The 16,206-nt window shown below is 39.3% G+C and overlaps 1 protein-coding gene across 1 annotated transcript in view; it reads left to right on the plus strand.

Moving 5' to 3' along the window:
* The first annotated feature begins 404 nt into the window (after positions 1–404).
* The window catches only part of Dhx40 (DEAH-box helicase 40), a 39,256-nt gene continuing 23,454 nt past the window's right edge, over positions 405–16,206 (plus strand). Inside the window, exons 1-8 of the mRNA XM_048446778.3 lie at positions 405–586; positions 1,396–1,563; positions 3,675–3,820; positions 5,922–6,041; positions 6,950–7,177; positions 7,565–7,631; positions 8,926–9,057; positions 15,072–15,171. Of these exons, the coding sequence (XP_048302735.1) occupies positions 475–586; positions 1,396–1,563; positions 3,675–3,820; positions 5,922–6,041; positions 6,950–7,177; positions 7,565–7,631; positions 8,926–9,057; positions 15,072–15,171 (1,073 nt within the window). The 5' untranslated portion in view covers positions 405–474. The remainder of the gene's footprint in view (positions 587–1,395; positions 1,564–3,674; positions 3,821–5,921; positions 6,042–6,949; positions 7,178–7,564; positions 7,632–8,925; positions 9,058–15,071; positions 15,172–16,206) is intronic.

The raw sequence follows: 16,206 nt of genomic DNA on the forward strand, positions 1-16,206 counted from the left end.
TGGTGAGTTGCCCAGGAGCACAGTGTGTAGGACAGCTACAGCTCCTGGGAAAGGTCATTTCCAATGGGGTGTGTGGAGATAGAGGAGACCGGTGATGGTGTGGCACCTAAAGGAGGTGTCGTCCTGCCTTACTTTACTCTAGAATTTAAAAAACAAAACAAAACAAAACAAAACAAAAAAAACCAAAAAACGTGAACTAGCCTTCAGGGGCTCAGGCGCGGCTTCGCGGCTCAGGCGGAGGCACGTGCAGTGGGCGGGGCGCTTCTGGGGGCGGGGCCCCGAGGCCCCCCAAGGAGCGCGGGCCCGTGCGCGTCCAAGCGGCCGCCGCCACGTCATCGAGCCGCTCCTCCTCCCGTCAGTGCCAGTCGCACGCGCGGAAGTAAACACCCGCACGTCATCAGGGCGCGCCCTCGTCTTTCCCCTCCCATCTCCTCAGCTCGGTGGACGTGCTCGCCTCTTCTCTGGACCGGGTCTATGTCCCGGTTTCCCGCTGTCGCGGGCAGGGCGCCAAGGCGGCAGGAGGAAGGCGAACTGCCAAGAGAGCTCCAGGAAGAGCGGCCGTCAGCTGTTCGCATCGCTGACAGAGGTGCGGTCCGCGGGACGGCGTGGCAGCCGGCGGGAGTTATTTGAGGGGTGAAAAGTACATTTCTGGGTGGCAGAGGAGATGGGGAGGAGGCTCAGACGTTCTTTTGGTCTTTCAAGTCTGAAGGCGAACTTTGCGTCCAATGAGCACTTTGGCTTAGAAGGGGGCGGTCCCAAACCCAAGTTGGGTGAAAACCTCGCCTGGGGGTAAGAAAGTGGACCCAAACGCCCAAAATGCGTTCTGCTCTTAAGCAGCCTCATAAAGCCTTTGTTCTCTACCCGTTCATCCCCCTCCCCTTCGCCGGGCCGCCAGCCTGCCTTTGGGTACGGTATGAAGGGAGCCCGTTTCTAGGAGCCAGTTTCCATGGTTACCCACCACTTGGCCTTCTGGGATATCAGTCACTCTGAACAGGGACCTAACTTGAACCGTGAATCAGAAGCAAATACAGGTGGCTTCTTATTCTTCCGAGAGTTGTTCCGCTGAGTTCGGGTTTTTGCTCTATTGTCTAATAAAACTTGAGTTTTGTGCTTCTGTGGAGGTATGCATGCATACATGTTACCTAGTGCTAGACTGACTTTGTCAAGTACTTTGAGTTACACATCAACAATGTTGAAGTTGTTTAACTTTTACCAAAAAGTTACTCTGAGTTTATAAACTTTGACGTGTGATTTGCTCTTAGATGACGTCACTGGAAAGTCATGAATTGAGCCTTCCAGTTGTGTGATTTCTTTGATTTTCTTCTTTCGGTTCTGAGACGTTGTCAGAGACAGCTTCACAGGTCTTTTAATTGCACTATTTTTGTGTTGTTACAGAAGAGAAAGGATGCACATCGCAGGAGGGGGGAACAACTCCAACTTTTCCTATTCAAAAACAAAGAAAAAAGCTCATTCAAGCTGTGAGGGACAATTCGTTCCTCATTGTTACTGGAAATACAGGAAGTGGTAAAACAACTCAACTCCCTAAATACCTTTATGAAGCAGGTAATCTTCTTGGATACACCTGGAAGCATGAAGGAAACAAAACAAAACTTTAAGGTCTAGTAAAACTGCTGTAGTGTGTAAATGCCCATTTTTGCCTACTTCCCCATTTCCCCATACTTGCTCTGTCTCCTTTGCTTTATTTCAGGCACAGGGATTGCTGGTGACTTTTTTCCATTTTTATTTGTTGTAGTAATAGAAGAAGGCTGGGTGTGATAATACATATTTTGATCCCAGCACTTGTTAGAGGCAAGGGCATCTCTGAATTTTGAGGTTAACAAAATTTATATAGTGAGTTCCAGGCCAGCTATGGTTATATGGTGAGGAAGAAAAAAAATGCTAATTTTCTTCTTAGAATAAGGCTATCTTGTTACCCAGAGAGAACTGAAACGATTGTGAAGGGAAAAGATAGGTGTTCTCTGTTGCTGGCATTTTTATTATTCTTCCATCAGAGCTTTATCAGATAAATATTCTCAGATTCTATCAGCATCAAGCTAACAAATGACCAAGAAAGTGTCTGTTTCACTAGTATGACAACATTCTCTGTCTTAAGGTTGGAAAAGAGCAAAATCATATTGGATATGTTTCACATTAAAATAAAAACTAATTTTGCGGGGGGGGCTGGAGAGATGGCTCAGCAGATGAGAGTTCTTGCTGCTTTTCTAGGGTCCAGACTTCTGTTCCCAGCACCCACATTAGACCTGTAACTCTATCTCTGGGGAATCTGATGCCCTCTTCTGGACTCCTGGGCACCTGAAGGTGTACATTCAAGTACAGAGATATACACACTATACACGAACACATATCTTTTAAAACTTACTTAATTATTTTTTCATTTTTTTTCTTTTTTTGGTTTTTTGAAACAGGGTTTCTCTGTAGCTTTGGAGCCTGTCCTGGAACTAGCTCTTATAGACCAGGTGGGCCTAGAACTCACAGACATACTCCTGCCAGACAATCCCAAGTGCTGGGATTGAAGAAATGCACCATCCACTGCCCAACTTTTAATTAATTTTATTTTGAGAATGGCCTCCATCTACTCTTCTTGCTGGCCTCCATCACACCTGGCCCTTATATTAACCTAATCTGATGCATCAAACCTAATTTGTCATCTGCTAAGGCACACCATTATTTTCATGTTATCAAGAAAAAAGTGTTATCTAATATATATTGCATCTCCATCTTCAGAAACTTATGGAAATGTGGTTTATTTAAGTTCAGTTTTACTTCTGTGTCAAGGAAAAGTTTAGGAAGTGTGTGGAGGTTTTTAGATTTCAGTTTTACACTTCCTAAACCAGGTGCAGTCTTTATGCCTATAGTACCAGCTACTTGGGAGGTGGAGCCAAGACAATCAGTAGAGCTTAGGAGTTTGAGGGAAGTATGACAGCATAATGAGACCTTGTCAAAAAGTAAAACAAACAACCCAAACATACAGAATCTTGGCTTATTTACAAATGATTTTAAAAGTTGAAAAATGGGGAGTGGAGAGATGGCTCAACGCTTAAGAGCACTGGTTATTCTTCCAGAGGTCCTGAGTTCAATTCCCAGCAACCACATGGTGTTTCACAACCATCTGTAATGAGATCTTCTGCCCTCTTCTGGTGTGCAAGCACACATGCAGATAGAACACTGTAAACAAAATAAACAATAAATCTTTAAAAATTGAAAAATGAAAACCTCACACCTAATTAACGTTTGTACATTTATAATGGCTATGCATGTGTATTTTTTAAAATTAACTTCCTTTTATATCAGTATATATGTTTGTATAGACAGATGTGTGACACAGTGTGCATGTGGAGGTCAGAGAGTAACTTTAGGGAGTCAGTTCCCTCCTGCCTCTGTGGGATCTGGGATAGAACTCAGGTCATCAGGCAAGCATGCTTAACTGCTGAACCATCTTTCTGGTCTCTGAGTGCGCATTTCTATTTTAAATCAATAGATTTATTTGTAGTGTATTTGCAAATATGCTACAATATGTTGCAATTTGGAGGATTTTTCCTTTGGAAACATTCATACCATTTGTATTGATTGACCAGCAACAATTTTAATTTTAGTTCAGTAGGAAGAAACCATTGCTAACTAACTTTGTGTGTGTCTGTTTCTGGTTTTGGTAGGATTTTCACAACATGGCATGATTGGCGTGACTCAACCACGAAAAGTTGCTGCCATATCAGTTGCTCAGAGGGTTGCTGAAGAAATGAAATGCACTTTGGGCTCTAAAGTAGGATACCAAGTTCGTTTTGATGATTGCAGCTCCAAGGTACAAAAGTTTTACTGGTATACATTTAAAGTACTGTAAACTTACTTCCCTAACTCTTATGTTTGTCTTTCTGTGATCTCCTGTATGCACATATGTGTGGTGGTCAATGGGTAACTTTAAGTGTTGCCCCTCAAATGCCATGTGTATGTATGTGTGTTGTTTGTTTTTTACTCACGGCCTCTCACTGGCCTAGAACTCCCCAAGTAGGCTAGCTCCTTCATAAAAGCTAGCTCCTTCAAATAAATAGGCAAACCTTGAAAGAGTGGGGGATGGGGTAGGGTGATGTATGGCCTGGGGAGACAACTCAGTTGGTAAAGGACTTGCCCTGAAGCATGAGGACCTGAGTTCAGTCCTCAGAATTCACAAAAAGTAAGGTATTTTTGTTTTGTTATTTATTTATTTATTTTTTTACTTTTTATGCATGCAAGTATTTTGCCTGTCTGTGTGGTATATGTGCACCATATGCATGCCTGGTGCCTGAGGAGTCCAAAAGAGGGCACCAGGTACCTGCAACTAGAATTACAGATGGGATGGATCTACCTTACAGGTGCTGGCTACTGAATCCCACTTCTCTGAAAAAAAGCGGCAAGTGTTCTTAACTCCTAAGGCATCTCTCCAGTCCCTAGAATTAATTTTGTTGCATATGGTTAAAGCTTTATCTCTTAGGTACCCAGTACCCTCTTTTCTCCTTCCTCAGCTAGTTTATCCATTATCAAATGAAGGTAATGTTTATTTTTCTTAAGATACTTTTTTTTAATCTTAAGTTATTTGCATTTAAAAATTATACCTTAAAAATCTATTTTATGTGTATAGTTGTTTTTGTCTCCATGTATGTTCATGTACTACATGCATGCCTGATACCTGAGAAGGGCAGAAGAGGGCATTGGATTTCCTGGAATTGAAATTAATAGACGGTTGTGAGTTGCCGTGTAGGTGTAGGGAACCAAACTAGGCTCCTCTGCAAGAACAGCAAGTGCTCTTAACCACTAGACCATCTCTTCAAACCTAGTGTTGGTGGCATTCATATTTAAACTATTTTGTTGTAGTACTAAAATGTAAATAAGATGAACTTTGCCATTTTAACCATCTTTAGTGTATAATTCAATAGCATTGGGTACAGTCACAGTTTACAATGTTGTTTAATTATCACTGCTATTTCCAGAACTTTTTTACAATCTCAAACAGAAACTGTTTTCAGTCCCTGTGGCTCTCACTTCTATGAACATGCCTAGTCAAAGTATCTAAGTGGCATAACACAGTATTTACTTTGTACCTCTTATCATACTTAGCTGTTTTCAGAGTCTATTCATTATTTTAGTTTGTTTTTTTATTACTGTGATAAAATGTTAACCAGAACTGACTTAGGGAGGAAAGAGTTCACTTGGCTTACAGGTTACAGACCATCATTAAGGGAAACCAAGACAGGAACCTAGATGCAGCAATAGACATAGAGGCCATGAAGTGCTGTTGACTGACTCGTTTTCAATGGCTTGCCCAGTTTGCTTTATCATATAACCTTCTACAACCATCTGTCCCAGGATGGCACTATCCACCTCAGTTAATCAAGAAAATTCCCTGTAGCATGTCCAGAGGCTGATCTTTGGAGACAGTTTCTCAGTTGAGGTTCCCTCCTCTCAGGTGACTATAGTTTATGTCAAGTTGACAAAGACTAACCAGCTTTTCCAATACTGGGTCTTGAAGTCAGTGGAAAACTTGGCAACTTAATTAACCAAGTCAGCAAAGTTTTTTTTTAGTTTGTTTGCCATCCTGGGGATAGAACCTAGAGCCTTGTGCATGCTAGAGAATGCATGCACTGCCACTAAAGTATCCCCCTATCTTGTCTGTAAGAAGTTATCTTACCACATTCCACAGACTTCTTTGTATCTCCTTATTGGTGACTTGCTTTATCTCAGGACACTTCTTAGTTCCTGTTTATATTGGTGGTGTCTTTTATAGTTAACCATCCTTGTTAGACAGTTTTATGTTTCTTTTAATGTAGAACTTGGTGGTTTGATCTGTGCATTTGGGAATGGGGAATTAGTTGAATCTTAGTGAAGTTTTGTGATGCTACAAGTTGCTGTACTCTGCTTTCAAACATTAGGAAACAGCAATCAAATACATGACTGATGGGTGTTTACTCAAACATATTTTGGGAGATCCGAATCTTAACAAATTCAGTGTCATTATTTTGGATGAAGCTCATGAAAGAACTTTAACAACAGTGAGTATTTCAGTTTTTTTTAATATAATAAGAAGTTTGCAGGGCAGTGGTGGTTCACACTTTTAATCCCAGCACTTGGATGGGAGGCAGAGACAGGCGAATCTCTGTGAGTTTGAAACCAGCCTGGTGTACAGAGCGAGTTCTAGGGCAGGCTGCAAAGCTACACAGAGAAACCCTGTCTTGAAAAACGAAAAAATAAAAGCAAAAAATAGGTCATTAGTTTGGGGAAACTTTTTACTGTATCAAGAATCGCCTCCTCTTACGTTTTATTCTATTGAAATAGAAATTCTTTGGTTATAGTAGCAATCTATTTTAAATAGGTTGTGATTGGGCATGATGGTAGATGACTTTAATCCCAGCACTCAGGAGGCTGAGGTAAGCAGATTTCTTAAGAGTTTGAGGCCAGCCTAGTCTACAGACGAGTTTCAGACCACCCCATGCTACATAGTGAGACCTTTTCAACAAACAAAAATAAAATAAAATAGGTTAGCTGGGCTAGGGATGGAGCTCAGTTGGTAGAGTGTCTGCCTAGTATGTACAAAGTCCTGGGTTGATCTTCAATATCACATAAAAATAGGCATGGTTGTACACTCCCTTAGTCCCAGCACTCTTGAAGGGGAAGTAGGAGGATTTGAAATTCAGGGTCATCCCAGATTATATATCTAGTTCTACACCAGCCCTGGGCTACTTGAAACTCTGTCTCAAAGACATAAATATTCCTTATACTCAGGAGACAGAGGCAGGCAGGTTCCTGTGAGTTGAAGGCCAACCTTCAACTTACTTAGTAAGTTTTAAGTCAACTAGAGCTTCCCAGTGAGACCTGGTTTCAAAAATAAATAAATAGAAATGAACAAATAAGTAAAATAATAAAATGCTAGCATTTGTGGCTTACTAGATTTTTCTTTCAGGATATCTTATTTGGTTTACTGAAGAAGCTGTTTCAGGACAAGTCTCCTAACAGGAAGGAACATTTAAAGGTGGTGGTGATGTCAGCAACTATGGAGCTAGCCAAACTCTCTGCATTCTTTGGAAACTGCCCCATATTTGATATACCTGGAAGGCTCTATCCAGTCAGAGAGAAATTCTGCAATTTGATTGGCCCACGAGACAGAGAAAACACTGCATATATTCAAGCGGTATTACTTAGCAATCTTTTTGTGTCTTTTGTGTATGTGATTTTACTTGGGCAATTTATCTTATTTTTACAAATTTCATTTATTATCGGGTGTGTATGATGTCTTGCGGGGGGTTCACATATGCCATAGCATGCATATGGTGGTCAGATGACAATTCTGTGAGGTTGTTGTCTCCATCTACCTTTGTGTGGGTTGTAGAGATTAAACTAAGGTCATCAAGCTTGTGTGGCAAGCACCTTGCTTACTGAGCCATCTTGCCTTCATGAATGCTAGGACTTTGAGGGAGCTTATTTTTTGTTTTGTTTGTTTTGTGGAACAAGAAGATATGGTAGTGAATGAGTATTTTATACCAACATATGATTATTGTATTTTTGCTTTTTTCTTTAGATTGTGAAAGTGACCATGGATATTCATTTGAATGAAATGGCTGGGGACATTTTAGTTTTCTTGACTGGTGAGCATTCTCTACTAGGTTTAATAATATCTATAGTTTTTAAGCCATGTGTAGTGGTGCATGGTACTAACCTCAGGACTCTGGAGGCGGAGGCAGGATGATTGCTGCAAGTTCAAAGATAGGTCAGACTACATACAAGACTAGCTTTGAGCTATATGATAAGCCCCTGTTCAAAAGCAAAGAGGGACAACAACAAACAAAATCCTCAATTCTTCAATAAATAAGTAAGTAAATGAAATGATTTTGTGGTTTTTGAGACAAGGTCTTTCTTGATATATTGCCCAGACCATTCTGGGAGAGCAGGCACACATCACTGCACCTGGTTGATGTCTTTCTTTTGGAAGCAGGAAATATGACACTGGAGTGGACAGACTGCCCCTTCTACTAGGATATTTGGACTTGTTTCTCAGCTGTTGCCTTATCCGTTTATGATTCTCAGCTAGATAATAGGTAGACAGAACACTAGGCTCACCAATAAAACATATGAACTACACCACCTTTTCATAGAGAGAAATTAGGTCTGGAAAGTATTTTTTGTGTGTGTGGGGGGGATTAATATAGTCAGAGCTCTAATTTGATTAAGTAATCCTTGTTCTGAATAATTAATTATTTTATTCAGACATCTCAACTGTCATTCCTTGAAATGGTGAAATAACACAGTGTAGATGCGATATAGATTCCATGTATTACAGACAAGCCTGTAGCAGATTTGGGGTGTCAAAAATAGAGCAGTTACCAAGAGTAGTTTAACTTTTTAACTAGCTGCATCCTAACAGAAACAAGTTATTTCATTGCTAATAGCTTATTCTGCCTGTACTAATGTCTGAAGTGAGACTTTTAAAACTATATCTTTGCTGTTTGAAAGTTAAGTTCAAGTTTTTGCAATGTACCTGAATTCAGTAATTCCCTGGACTAGTTTCTCCTGTGTGTAATCTTCCTGAACTCTGTATCAACAGCATGAGGGCTTGAAGATGATTAACACTTTTGCTTCTTTAGAATCAGAAACTTACTTCTGCTTGAACTTTGTTGTTGAGGTTGGGCATACCTTACATGATTAAAAAAAAGTCATATAGCATAACCTTAAGCTAATTTTAAACTGGACTTTAAAAAGATCTTTAAAATTTGCAGTTCAGGCCGTGTGATGGTGGTGTATTTCTTTAATCCCAGCACTCTGGAGGCAGAGGCAGGCGGATCTCTGTGAGTTCTAGACCAGCCTGGTCTACAAGAGCTAGTTCCAGGACAGGCTCCAAAAAAATTGCAGTTCAGTTCCTGAAGTTCTTCCTTCTCATTCCAGGTCAGTTTGAAATAGAGAAGAGTTGTGAACTGCTTTTTCAGATGGCTGAGTCTGTCGATTATGATTATGATGTTCAAGACACCACTCTAGATGGCTTATTGATATTGCCGTGTTATGGGTCTATGACAACAGGTAATTCCTTACTATGAAAGAAAATATGACAGGCTTTTAACGACTTTTTAAAAACGATTTAGTTTTTTTATTTATGTATTTCTATGTGTGTCAGTGTATGAGTACATGCTTGTGGGAGCCAGCTGGGCCAGAAGAGGGCATTGCATATCTAGCGCTATAGTTACAGGAAGGAGTATGTTGCTTGATAGGGGTGTTGGGCACCAGACTCTGGTCCCCTGAAAGTGTAGCAAAAGCTCTTGACCACTGAACTATCTCTCCAGCGCCCTTTTAAAATGTTTTTCATTAATTACTGTATATAAATTACTGTATATATACAAAACATATATAGATCTTTAGTATTTGGGTCAAAAAATTTCACAAACTGATCTCAGTTTTGTAACTTCCAGGTCTTAACCCAAATCATGAAGTAAAATGTTAAGAGAGTCATCATCCCTTGAGAGAAACAATTTTGTTTAAAGTCCTTTCATGGTAGCTTTCAAGAACCTTGGATCTCCTCAGTATTTTAAGAGTGAATTTTGTGGTCTCCCAACAGAACAAAGTTCCTTTTGGGCATTCTTTCAAATGAGGACTATAGTCTCTCAATACTTAGTCTGCCATTGCTGAAAAATTGATAGAAATCTTAGGTGTCCTGGTATGTCTTACAGTAAAGAGTGGATTTTTATTCCCTATTAAGTAGCCATATATTGGCTGCTTTTCAAGAATCGTCATGTATTTGGTGTGTGTGTGTGTGTGTGTGTGCGTGTGCGTGTGCGTGTGTATGTTCAAAGAGGATATGCAAATTTTTATTTGGGTATTTGGCTATAATCAATATTGTTGAATGAGACCTAGAATTTTTTCTGTGAAACTTCTTTTATTATTGGAGTTAATTTATAAAACTTAAAGGGGTGCTGTGGCTGAAGAAAGATGGCCCAGCAGTTAAGAGCACTGACTGCTTTCCCAGAGGACCCTGGTTAAGTACCTGATACCGTATGGTGGCTCACAACCATATGTAGCTTCAGTTCTAGAGGATTGAAAACTGCTTCTGGTCTCCTTGTGCACCACACACATGAGGTAAACAAACATGTATGTAGGCAAAATATCCATACACATAAAAAAATAGAAACAATTTTTTAAAATCCCTCCTCCACCTAATCTTGCTGCTACAGAATTCAGTTATTTTATATTTTTGAATGAAATACATCAACCATCCAAACAGATTCGACCTAAAGTACATCTATATGGTTTAAAGAATGTTTAAATTAAGAACTCTAACTTCAACAGTACCTGATTCACTTCAGCAAGTATTTCTGTTTTATTCTACCCATATTTTTTTATGTTGATGGTATCATGTTTTATGATTGCTTTCCTCTGCAACTGACATTTTATTCTTGCCTCATTACCCAGAGAGAGGTCTCGCACTGAATTTGAAGTGCAGCTTTTTGGGTAGGCTGGCTGGCAAGCTCTGGAGGTCCTTAATGCTGCGATTACAAGCACATGTGACTGGCTTCTTAATGTGGGTTCTGAGGATTTGAACTCAGGTCTGCATGCTTGTGCAGCAAGAGTTCTTATTTTAATAGCCACATTTATCTGTTTCCCCTTTTGTGTTTTCTTATGAAATCCTTAGCATCTCAAGGTCATCAAAGTATCCCATGAGAAATAATTTTAAAAAAAGAAAAGCTAAAAATTACATTAGTAGTTAACTATAGACCAGGTGTTATTTTGGAACTATTTTGTGATAGTAGACTCTTGATCATAGATTAAATAGTGATCTCCGTTTTACATCATAAAGGCAATTATTTTTCTTTTCATTTTTTGAGGGGAGGGGAGTTTGAAACAAGGTTTCTCTGTGTAGCCCTGACTATCCTGGAACTTGCTCTATAAACCAGACTTGTCTGGAAACTTCCAACTCAATCCAAGGCCAAGTCTCAAGGACAGATACCAAAATTAATTCAACTTCTATAGACCAACTTAGATGTTACAAGGTTCTGTCTGATTGTGGACTGTTGGGTGTAATATACAAACTAAGCAACTTGTTTTTGGTTTTGTTTTGCTTGTTTTGATTTTTTTGAGACAAGGTTTCTCTGTCTCAAACTCCATTTGTAAACCAGGCTGGCCTTGAATTTATAGATCTGCCTACTTCTGCCTCCTGAGTGGTGCCATTAAAGGTGTGCACCACCACCTGGTTTAAAGGCAGTCATCCTCCCACCACCCCGGACAGCATTTCTCTGTTCAACAGCTCTGGCTGTCTAGAACTCACTCTGTAGACCAGGCTGGTCTTGAACTCACATAGATCCACCTGCCTCTGCCTCCTGAACACTGGGATTAAAGGTATGCTCCACCATTGCTTAAGAGCAATTATTAAGGTTCTCATTGTTTTCTGGACTTTCATAATTAACTTTGTAACTAAAAAATTTAGAAACCATGGTTAAAAGCCAAGTGTGACAATGTGTGTCTAACCCCTGTGACTACTCGTTTTCTGGGACTATTGCTAGCCCTTCTTCCCCAGCTTTGTTTCCCTCACTGAAATGAGACTGCTTCTTAAGGTTTCAGTTTTAACTTGCTGTTTTCTTAACCGTTTCTGTTTGGCAAACGTGTCAGCCTTACTTTGCGCTTTCATGACTGACTCTTGAGAGCCTTTTCTAGTTCTCTCTTGCTCTTGAGCTGTAAGCCTCTTGGGTTTCTAAGTCAGCTTTCTGACTTGTGCATTTATCGACCTAGATCTTTCAATCCAAGTAAATAGCAACTTGTAGAGGTGTTTTTTTTTTAATAGTAGCACTTTTTAAAAATATATATTTAATTTTTATGTGCATTAGGGTTTTGTCATTGGTGTCAGGTTCCCTAAAACTGGAGTTAAAGACAGGTGTGAACTGCCATATGGGTGCTGAGAATTGAACCCAGGTTCTTTGGAAGAGTAACCAATGCTCCTAACCGCTGAGCTCCTGTTCTTTTAGCTGATTCTTTCTTTCTTTTTTAACCATTGCTACAGTTGTGTGTGTGTTTTGAGTTGTTCCTGTAGTCTACTAATTCATTTTCCTGATTTAATTTGCCATCGAGCTTCAGTGGTAAATATACCGTCTGAGAGTATACTTCTGGTTTCACTATGACTACAAGCTGTGCTCAGCTTTATTTCTGGGTCTATGCAATTTTTTCTGTCTATCTACATGATGATGTTGTATGAGTATGTATGTAACTCTTATTGGAGGTTTCAGTTTGTTTTTTTCTTTTGAGTACTATCATGTGTAAGTTCTTATGATCCATTATGAACATAATTATAGTAGCTTGTAATAGTACAAAGAGGCATTCAGGTGGAATTGCTGCAGTACTGATTAATGTGCAAACTCAGCTATCCCTGCTTCGTTTCTCATTCTTATTTTGCTTTTATTTTGTTGGTGTTTTGCCTGTATGTATGTGTGAGGGTGTTGGATCCTGGAGTTACAGACAGTGTTGAGCTGCCATGTGGATGCTCGGAAATGAACTCAGGTTCTCTGGAAGAGCAACCAGTGCTCTTAACTGCTGAGCTATCTCTCCAGTCCCTAAAAATAACTTTTTGAGATATAATTTACATATGATAAATAAATAAGACATATAATATTATTTTAAAGCTATGATTCATTGAATTTTGGCAGTTTGTCTACTTACATAATCACAAGCATGATAAACACCCCTGATGTACTCTTTGTCTTCAGATTCAGTGCTTCATTTCAAGGAAATTCTCTTGAATTTTGTCTTTGAATGCAGTTTCTGCCCCTTTTGTTGGCTTCTCTATTTCTTTAGCATAAGTCATTCTCATGTTGCATAGTCTCTGTCCTTCAAATGTCTGTAGTTTCTTTCTATTCTGATCATTTTTTAGATGTATTTTTGTAATTATTTAAGATTTTCTCATGTCAGGAGGTTGATTTTCATGTGTTGTTAATAATGCTCAAGGCAGGGTAGGGAGGGAAAATTTTGATTGATTATTTAAAAAAAAACAGTAAAAAAAATGCTCCAGGCATTTCTTTTATGCATCAGATGACTTCTCAGGGTGGGCAGAGTTTGAACTTGGAAATATTACATTCCACAGTCATCCTACTCTTTCCTTCTTGATTGGCAGTTGTTGAGGTTTTACTACATTGAATTATATTCCTTTTATCCACATATACTCTATGCCTGAACAAGTATATTTCTGCTTTGGGCTCTTTTGGTAAGAGTATTTAGACAGGGAATTCCATTAGTTTTTATCACATCTGTCACAGAAGCTTTATTTCAGTAAGAGTGTTAAATGGTTCTTTAAAAAAGTCTTTATTTTGGGCTCTGTGGTTAAGAGCACTGGCTGCTCTTCCAGAGGACCTGGGTTCAGTTCCCAGCACCTACATGGCCACTCACAACTGTCTGTAACTCCAGTCGCAGAGGATCTGACACCTTCACACAGACACATGCAAGCAAAACACCAGTACACATAAAACAAATAAATATTTAAAAGTACATCTTTATTTCTTGGTAGGATTTGGAATGTTTCTTCCTCTGCCAGTTTTTCTTCCTGATTATTATAGTCCCTTATCAGGTGCTGGGTTATGAGGGCTATGGTGTGTCTGACTATTCCGTGATTAGGAAAGTTGGGGGTTGAAGGCAACCATAATTGCTGTGTCTTAATGAAACTATTACACAACTTATTTATAATCATAAACATAAAAAGTTGAAAGGAATGTGAAAAACATAAATGCAAATTAAGAATTTTTCTTCTTGGTATGTGGTCCTGGTGTAATCTTTAATCTTAGCACTCAGCTGTGAAGTGACAAGGCAGATCTCTGAGTCCGAGGCCAGCCTGGTCTTCAGAGCAAGTTCAAGGACAGCCAGGGCTATACAAAGAAACCCTATCTCAAAAAACAAACAAACAAACAAACAAAATTTTCTTCTTGTCCCAGTAGTTGAGCTCATGTTCTTGTTTTGGATGTCATTGACATAGATGATCCATCCATGCAACTCTTTTAGGGGAAAATATTTATTCCTGGTAAGACCAGAGACACAAGCATGGAGGTACAATATGCATTGCTACCCAACCCCTACTAGTAATGAGTGTGGCCTTACTTCTTCGGAGAGGTAGACATTAGGGAGGCAGACATATCCCAAAAGTAAAAACTGTTTAACTGATCAATATTTTTTATTTTTCTGAGACAGGCTTTCTCTGTGTAGCCTTGACTGTCCTGGAACTTGCTCTGTAGACCAGGCTGATCTTAGACTCAGAGATCCACTTGACTCTGCCTCCCAAGTGCTGGGATTAAAGGTACTTGCTAGCTGATCAATCTTTAAGAATGACAGAGATCCTTAGTTTGGAATCTGTGGATTAGCTTCAGGAAGTTTGAATATGTGTGTATGTATGAATGTCCTTGGTTTTTAATAAGTAAATTCATACTTTTATACATGTTTTTACATGGAGCTATAACCTAGATAAAGGACATAGCTGTAAGTGATATTTTTGTAATAGTAACAGTATATAATTCCATATTTTTAAAAAATCTGTTAGTAAAGATTTATGTTTAATTGTATGTAGGTAGGTGGGTCTGTGCACATGATCAGGTACCTTTGGAAGCAGGAGGGCTTCAGATCCTCTGGAACTGCAGTTAAAGGTTTTTGTGAGCCAACAGATGCAGTGCTGGGATTCAAACTTGGGTCCATAGGACGAGCAGTAAGTTCCTTTAAGCTCTGAGATATCTTTCCAGTCTAGATTTAAAAATCTTAATAGTGAAACATTAAGAAATAGTTTTTGTTATTTCAGCTTATATTCTAGTTTATTTAAGAGGTGATAAGCTAGATGTAGTGGCACACATCTTTAATTCCAGCACTCGGAGCAGAGGCAAGCAAATCTCTAAATTGGAGGTAAGCCTGGTTTATGAAGAGAGTACCAGGATAGAAGAATATCCAGGAATACATACTAAAGATAAAGAAAGAAGAGGTGATAAAAATACAACTTCTACTGAAAAGAAATGATTTCTTTTAAAGATTGATGTTGACAAGAGCATGTCTTAAACTAGTATTTTTTTTCTCTGTGTATATTTTAGATCAACAGAGGAGAATATTTTTGCCACCTCCACCTGGAATTAGAAAGTGTGTCATATCCACCAATATTTCTGCAACATCTTTGACAATAGATGGAATAAGGTACAACTTTTTTAAAAACCTATTTGTGCATATGTATGCTTGTGGAGGTCAGGACAATTTGAGGGTCCGGTTCTTGCCTTCTACCATTTAGGTATTGGAGATTGCATTCAGGTGGCCTGACTTACATACAAGTTCCTTTTCCCACTGAGCTGTCTTGCTGGCCCAGGTTTAAAACTTCTGAAAATTCTCTAAAAGTAAAGGAAACCATTTAGTTAACATAAATCATTACAGAGTTTGCAAACCTTTGTTTTTTTACTAATTCCTTTCTCACCTATTTCTTAGTGTTTTGTTTTCTTTCCTTTTTCTTTTATTTTGTCTTTTTTTAATCTGTTTGTTTGTTTTCTCTGTAGCTTTGGAGCCTGTCCTAGAACTAGCTCTGTAGAACAGGCTGGCCATGAACTCACAGAGATCCGCCTGCCTCTGCCTCCTGAGTGCTAGAATTAAAGGCTACCACCACTCGACTTTTTCTTTTTTAAAATTTTAGTTGTATGTACATATACACAGAGGCCTGAAGGCATTGGGTGTTCTCCTCTCTCATTCTCTACCTTATTCCTTTTGAGGCAGGGTTTTTCACTGAACATAGAGATCCTGTTTTTCATCTAGGCTGGCAGGTAGCAAGCCCCATCAATTCTGTCTTTCCTTGCTCTGCTAGGGTTACAGGCATGCCAGGACCGTGCCTGGCTTGCTACATGGGTGCTAGAATTAAAATACCCATGATTGTATAGCCACTGCTCTTAACTGCTGCTAAGCCATCTCTTCAACCTCTTTTTAATGTTCTTAACTTATTCTCACCTTTGTTGTTTTTGTTTTTGTTTTTCTTTAAAGAGTATCACTGTGTAGACCTGGCTGCCTTGGAACTCACTATGTAGATCAGGCTGACTTCAAACTCAAGAGATCTGCCTGCCTTTGCCTCCCAGGTGCTGTGATTAAAGGTATGTGCCACCACACCTAGCTCACCTTCCATATTTTATAATTACTGATTGCTTTGAGTGAGAAATGGAGTAGGAAATACACTCTGAATTGTGTAATCTTTTA

The sequence above is a fragment of the Myodes glareolus genome, chromosome 9 (assembly GCF_982192425.1).
Source record: "Myodes glareolus chromosome 9, mMyoGla1.1, whole genome shotgun sequence".
Classification (NCBI taxonomy): domain Eukaryota; kingdom Metazoa; phylum Chordata; class Mammalia; order Rodentia; family Cricetidae; genus Myodes; species Myodes glareolus.